Genomic DNA, 7551 nt, shown 5'->3' with positions numbered 1-7551 from the left:
GTTCAAGATGATACGAATCAATGGGTAACTAGATTTAGCAATGTATATTGCTAGTTCGAGTGAATAGCTTCAACGGGCAGATGGAGACGAGGAAGATGGGGCAGCAACAGAGATGGAGGCTGGGAATTAGTTGGAGAACTGAATGCACCTATGGGTTTAGAGTGTTATGGATCAGGGGTGGTCAAATATGGAATGATGGGCGCGGATCACGCGGAGGCCTTGCAGGCCACTGAGGGGCCACCATGAGTTATTACTTTTATCCACACCGTCCATCTATTTTTATATATCATTTTAGAGCATAGAAATATAACTAAGGCAGATCCAAGGCTTAAATGGACCACACAGCAGTGCTAAGGACACTCACCATTGAAACCTTCTTAAGGTCCAACTTGTTGTTTATTTTCCAACCAACCTGTTGATATGGTTGTATGGATAAAGTGAAAAAATAAATATCATCTTGAAACAAAACTTATGTGGTTCCTAAGAAGTTTTCAACGGTACGAATTTAATCTGTATCATGTGGTTCATATAAGCTTGGATCTACCTTATTGCTGGACCAATAATCTAAAATGATATGGAAAACTGGATGGACGTTGTGGATAGAAGTTAAACATTACGGTGGCCCCTCAGTGGCCCGCGGGGCCTCTGCCTGTCACGGGCTCGGAATAGGCGGGGGTAGTACCTAATCCGCGCACTGGAATGATAAGGAAATCGGATTGCATACCGAGTACTCAGTTAAGTAAATGTGGTCTATCCACGCCGTCCATACATTTTTCCATCTAATTTAAGGGGTTGACCTCAAAATTGAAGCGTATTCAATTATCAAGTGGATTATACCACAGGAAACAGTGGGGATAATGATTTCCACCATTGAAGCCTTGCTGGGTCCCACAGTGAAGTCTATTTGTCATCCAACCTGTTCATAAGATCCTAAAGACATGGATGAAGGGAAAACACAAATATAAGCTTGATCCAAAACTTTTGTGGCCCCCAAGAATTTTTGAATAGTAGATGTTCAATTCAACTCTTTCCTATGGTGTGGTCCATTTGAATATTGTATATGCTTCATTTTTTAGCTTAAGTCCTAAAATTATTTGATAAAATATATAGACGGAACGGATAAAATAAATAAATCATGGTGGACCTCGCGGAGTTTACTCAGTACGATAAGCCTAGTGAGTTACTACGCAATCCGCTTCCCGTGGGGCCCACCGAGATGTTTCTGATAAATCCACCCCATCCATCCGTTTTTATAGATCATTTTAGAATTTTCGACTAAAAATGAGGTGTATCCAACACTCAAGTGGGCCACACGAGAGGAAATAGTGGGAATTCAGTAAGCATCGTTGAAGCATTCTTATGGCTATAAAAGTTTTGTACCAGGTTATCTTTGTGGTGTTTTCACTTCATCCCATTGGTAATGACCTTATAAATGGTTTGGATAGCATATAAACATTAAAGTGGAGCCCAGGCAGGTTTCAACGGTAGGAATTTCATTCCCCAATTTCCCCTCTCGTGTGACCCACTTGAGTTTTGTATCCACTTCATTTTTTTCGGTACTTTCTAAATTGATCTCTCAAAACGAATGGACTAAATGAATTTCTCACATACATTGCAGTGGCCCTACCAACATCCTTGCGCATGAACTTTCTGCAAAAGGCATTCACTGTAAATCCACATCCCTAGATATGGTTGAACCAACGCTTGATAGTGAAATAAAAAATAAGGCCCACTGAGATGATCAAAGAACCACCAATAGTAGTTACTCAGGACACTATATTATGGAAACTGCCATTTTCTTAAAAATAACTGTAATATGTAGAAAAAGATCAGTAAAGATGTTAACAAACACATTTTTAATAAAATAAAAAATAAAAAATGATCTAGTTAAAATTATCCTAAACTGCTTTAACAGTTTTAAAGCAGCCCACCCAAGGATAATACTAGGGCTAAAAGTCAAGCGCGTTGGGTCGGGTTGGTGCTCAACCCTAGCCCAACCCAAGGTTCCTATACCTTAACCCTAACCCAACCCAACCCAACCTTGAATTGGGAATTCTCAACCTAGGTCCAGCCCAAGTGGGCTCGGTCGGGTTGTTCGGGCGGATACATGCGAATATTTTCATTATTACATTAGTCTATTATATTTCAATACACATCTTATTTTTGTACCTATAATTTTATTAATTATATGTAGTTATTTATCATAAAGAATTTCATTTTTTAAAACAAATAAGCTAAAATATAGGACAATTGCTCCTTTAAAAGTCGTGTTGTGTAGCATGCAATCTATCGACGTATCTTGTTAGCTTGAGTCATTAGCAATGATGTGAACCAATAAAACCCGACGGTAGTGACATTTTCTGTGCCTTCAACACAGACAATCCGCACTCAATTATAATTTATAAGTAACTTATATATTGATTGGGTTTAGGTTGGGTTGGGTTGGGTTGAGTTGGGCAACCCAAGACCTCAACCCGAGCTGACCCAAGTTTTCTTAGGTTGGTGTTTGTAGAGCCCAAGCTCAAGACCGAACCTGAAATATCTTGCCCAAGCCCAACCCAATGTCGGGTCGGTCGGGTTAAACTGGCCCAACTTTCAACCCTAGATAATACAAGCGGCTGCACATATAGGCTAATTAGATGTCGTGCACACACACCCAGATCCATAGCTCAACTGGCAGACTGAGTGGAGATACCTCGTTTCAACACTTGAGGTCTTGGTATCAATCCCTAGCGGGGGTGGCTAACATGGAGTGTGTGTACTGACATGGGTGTGTACTAACAAGCTAACCCACAAAAAAAAATAAAAAATAAAAAACGAAAAAAAGATGTCATGGACACGGTCCCACTAGCTCCACACGTCAAGGTGTAGGTTAATTTTGACATACGAAGCACCGTATCGGATCCAACCTAATCTTAAAGTTGGGTGCATGGTACATCTAAAACGGACCCATGCCTGCGTCTCATCCACACTTCCACCACTGTATCAAAGTTCTCTCGTTCGTACTATCTCCAGGCCCTATTCTTCCCAAGTCTACATGGGGCCTCTTCGGTTCTTCATACAGGGTTCTACTTGCTCTCCTAGAAATAGAGATTAACCCATGACAATCTATCTCAATACTTCTATGAATTTTCATTCATTTAATCCAATGTTTCATTTCATCAGCATTAGAAGAACACTCCATATCCCCATCACCACCAAATACTCAACACCTCATTCTCTCTTTCTTCTTTTCCTCTTCCAACAAAACCCATCTTCTCTAAGACCCTTCTCTAACATCTCAACCAACAATCCCACCAAAACCCAAGCAACACCTTCCTCTTTTACACTCTCATACCTCATCAACTCATGTGGACTCTCTCCCCACTCAGCCCTCTCTGCTTCCCAAAAAATCGAACTCAAATCAGCTCAAAATCCAGATTCTGTCCTCAAATTCTTCAGGAATCATGGATTCACCAAAACCCAAGTCACAAATCTCATTGCTAAGTGCCCACGACTCCTCTTAGCCGATCCCAACAGAACCCTCATACCCAAGTTCCAAAATTTCCATGGTTTGGGCATTCCAGGCGCAACCCTTGCTAAGATCCTCTCTTGGGACTACAACCTCTGGAATTGCAGCCTACAAAACCAAATCATCCCATCCATTGATTTCATTAAAGCTCGCGTCCGCACCAACAAACACGTCATCTGTTGCATCCAGCATTCAACCCACATTCTCCGATATGATCTCCAAAAAGTAATGGAACCCAACATCACGATGCTGCGTGACCAAGGCATGCCCGAATCCAGGATTGTGAGATTGATCACAATTCAGCCCAGAGTGCTGATGCAAACTGCTGAACGGTTGAATGAGATCGTCGCTATGGTTAAGGAAATGGGTTTCAATCTGTCGAGTGGGAATTTCATCCTAGCCATCCAGTCAGTGTCAACGATGAGCAGATTGAAGTGGGAACAGAAGGTGAACCTTCATCGGAGGTTAGGGTGGTCTGAGGACGAGTTCATCTCGGCATTCAGAGTGCAACCGTATTGTATGATGACGTCGGAGAAGAAGATCAAGAGAGTAATGAATTTCTTCGTGAAAGAAATGGATTGGAAGCCATCAGATCTTTCTAGACACCCGGGTATACTTATGTTTAGTTTGGAGAAGAGGATCATACTGAGATGTTCAGTCCTTCAGATTCTAATGTCAAAAGGTCTTATTAAGAAGGATTCCATTATAAGAACTGCGTTGGTTGTTGGCGACAAGGCCTTCTTGGAAAGATTTATCATAAAGTATCAGGAGATCATTCCCAAAATAATAACAGTGTATCGAGGCAAAATGGCATTTGAAGGATTAGATGTCATATCTGAAGATGCTGGACCTGCACTAAAATTGTAGACTTTCATCTAATTATATTGGGAAAGAATGCATTGGTTTGTCTTGACGCTTGCTTCTCAAATTTCAGTTTTTTTTTTTTTAGCTTGTTTCTCTTAGTAGCAGCTCATTTTTTAGGGAATTGATATCTACCTGAATTTATTCACTCATGCACATTTTCCATTTTGGTAATTGATTTGGAAGCACATTTTCCATTTTGGTAATTGATTTGGAACAGAAGTGTACTACTTGGATTTCTAAAATGGAAAGTGGGTGTATGCAAATTAATCAAGGTGGTCATGTATAATGCCCCACTTATCTAATTTTTGAACTATTATTTAAAAAACTTACATTGTTATCTGGCCATGAATCTACATTTATGGGTATTGTAGGCCGTTAATTACATCATTTTATTATTATTTTTGTGGTCTGGCCTCTAGAACTCAATTTGGAACTGCTTTTCTTGAATGGAGAAGAATTCGGTGATATTTGCTTGTCGCCTTTTGTGGTGTCAGATCCACCATACATTTGCCATGCACGCACTTAAATTTAGATTGTCCAAATTGTGGGGCTGGTTGTGGATGGAGCATTTCAAATTGAGCACCATCCTATAGCTTGCTATCAAATGGATGCTTGCAGATGAAGAAACTGTTCAATAGTCTAAATTTAACGAATGAAATAAGATGGCTAAGATCATTTAATTAGTTCCGGTATCTGCCTATGCCCCACTATTTCAGTCCAAATTCCAGATTGCTGTGCATTTATACCAAGTAGAGGATTTTTTTTTTTTTTTACCAGATCATGTGCATGGTGAATGAGACAACAGTGAACAAACACTGTAGTCTACTCCTTTGAAAAAAGAGCTGCATTAAGATACATCCTACCAGTCCTTGGATATCATGGCACTTCTTTTTGTGTTCACTGTCTAACAAGAAACACCTTGTGCTGTTGTTCCAATCTAAGGTTAGTGAAGGGTAGTCTCTTTGTTGTGGGAACCAGGTCCAGCAGGACGGAAGTCCTATTGCTTTATTATTATTATTATTATTATTATTATTATTATTATTGTTTTGTACTCCATACTTTAGTTCCATTTTGCGTGTGTTTAGATGCACTTTGAACTGCATTACAATTCCCTCTTACAAAGTGGGAATAACCAAATCAGAGTTCTGTTCTTTCACATTCATATTGAAGGCCTGAGATCCACATTGCAGTTTTGCTGATTTCAAGCTGGAATTGAGGAAATGCAATTGCAATTTGAGGGCTACTTCCTCGTTTTGAATGCCAGGAACATTAGCAACTTTTGGTATTTCACTTTGGCATCCAAACACAGCTTTTTAAGTTCTATCACTAATGGTGGCTGGCACAATTTGAACCATCAAATTATATGTAGTTGTAAAACTTGCCAGATTATGATGGCTGGTTTTTCTGACTACTGTCACCTAGACCAGGATTTTTGTGCTGTTCTTGGGTGCTCTCAGTCCATCTAACCCCTACCATTTGGTAAGTAATTTTAACAAATTGAATCATAGCCCTTGTTTGATTTGTATAGAAGTTCCATTTATTTCAACAATACCATTGTCACTGCCTTCAATGCTCAACATGGGTTTGTGAAGAAAATCGACAGCAAGTGAATAAAAATAACCCAATATCACAATCCTTTGAAATTCTAGTTTAAGTAAGATTTCAAATTAACCTTGCCCATGGTAGGATGGTGATATGAAACCTGATTGGGTCAATGAGATTGTCATGGCCATTAGCAAAACTGGTTTTGATCAATCGAACATCCAGCCTAGCGTAACTGAGTACTGACTGATGTTTGCATTTGGTGGATTGAAGTGCAACGTAAAAGTGGTACCTTATAGTTATATATTTTGCATGATCATCTTGGTGTTATTAAGTCAATTTGAATTGCCTAATTACATTAGATAAGAACACGAGAAGGATGTGTTTCTCTGTGAACTGACTGAAGCTTTTGATGCTTGATGATTCAATTACTTCGTTTTTCAGGAGAGGACTGTTTAAGAGGTGCTATTTGTTGTTGAAGATTCCAATGTGAAAGGCTGCGATTAGGAGTAGTTTGAGTTCTTTGGATACTGGAATTGACAACAAAAGGGGAATTCCTGAAGTTATTGAAGACTTTAAGAAAGGTGAGATTAGATGTTGTAGGACTCACATGATTTACTGTTTGTTTTCTTTCTTCTTTCTGATACATTCGTTCTGCCGGGAGTCCTGACAAGTAATCAACTGTCTTGTTTGATTCGTTGCTCTGCTTAGGCATTGGGAGTTCTGTCCAATTGCATGTAGGTACGCGTACCAATATAGCAGAGAAGTAGTTGATCTGAGCTTTCCATCAAGTGGGCTACACCATTTCGATCTTGCAAGGTAAAACTTAGGCCATTTCACTCCTTATAAGGTGAAAATAGTCATGGTTCTAAAATCAACAACAATTGTTTATTTATCAAAAGGTCGGGATCATCTGATTAATCGGATTTTTATGTTGATGACTATCTACACTAGCTCTCATGAAATGGACAATTTAATTTGTGTTACAAGTACGCAATTTTTTCACTCTTGGTCTATGAACCATTATGCTCAATGGTACCAAATAACTCTTCAAGAAATTATTGATGCATAAATCTCAATAAAAAACCTCAATCCATTCCAGACCAGTTATCGTGTTCTGATCATTCCTTTTTATATGCAGGTACTCTCCCAACTGCAGATCAGGCCTTAACAGATTGTTCCAATTGGTTTGTGTGAGAATTTCTAACAATTGCAATCAACAGTCCAAGGCTCTACGCTGCTCCAATGCCCAATTTAAGGGCCTGTTTGGATTTACGCATACCATTGTGTTGTATTCTATCCATCTACTATTCATCTATACGTTTGACAAAAATCATTATACATCCACATTCACAGACTACAAGCGGGTGTTTGGATTAGAATGCTTGTTGGACAGGTATACAAATGTGTCCAAGTAGTCAATGTTTGATATGATGTATTCGGGCTATGTACTGTATATATGGTGTATATTGAGGCCAATACGAGTTGAATATTCCCACTGCCAGGCTTCCATGGGTAGAGGGTCAGTGCGTCGTGGGCCCCATAGTGATGTCTTTGACCCATTCATGCCATCGATGTATTTTACATTTGTCATATCGTGAATGAATTAGGCCCATGTAGCCAATCGATGTTGT

General features: G+C 39.4%; 1 protein-coding gene and 1 long non-coding RNA gene across 2 annotated transcripts; both read left to right on the top strand.

Moving 5' to 3' along the window:
- Window positions 1–3739: 3739 nt before the first annotated feature.
- On the top strand, window positions 3740–4378 carry LOC131254260 (uncharacterized). The gene has a single exon (XM_058255250.1). The coding sequence runs from the start codon at window positions 3740–3742 to the stop codon at window positions 4376–4378; it is 639 nt and encodes a 212-aa protein (XP_058111233.1).
- A 220-nt stretch (window positions 4379–4598) lies between these two features.
- Window positions 4599–7214, top strand: LOC131254000 (uncharacterized). Its single transcript, XR_009175419.1, has 3 exons — window positions 4599–6501; window positions 6629–6736; window positions 7059–7214. It is a non-coding gene; the product is annotated as an uncharacterized LOC131254000 (long non-coding RNA).
- Window positions 7215–7551: the final 337 nt, after the last annotated feature.

The sequence above is a fragment of the Magnolia sinica genome, chromosome 8 (assembly GCF_029962835.1).
Source record: "Magnolia sinica isolate HGM2019 chromosome 8, MsV1, whole genome shotgun sequence".
In the NCBI taxonomy this organism is placed as follows: Eukaryota; Viridiplantae; Streptophyta; class Magnoliopsida; order Magnoliales; family Magnoliaceae; genus Magnolia; species Magnolia sinica.
The sequence above is the reverse complement of the archived record's forward strand: the minus strand, read 5'-3'. Positions and strand labels throughout refer to the sequence as shown.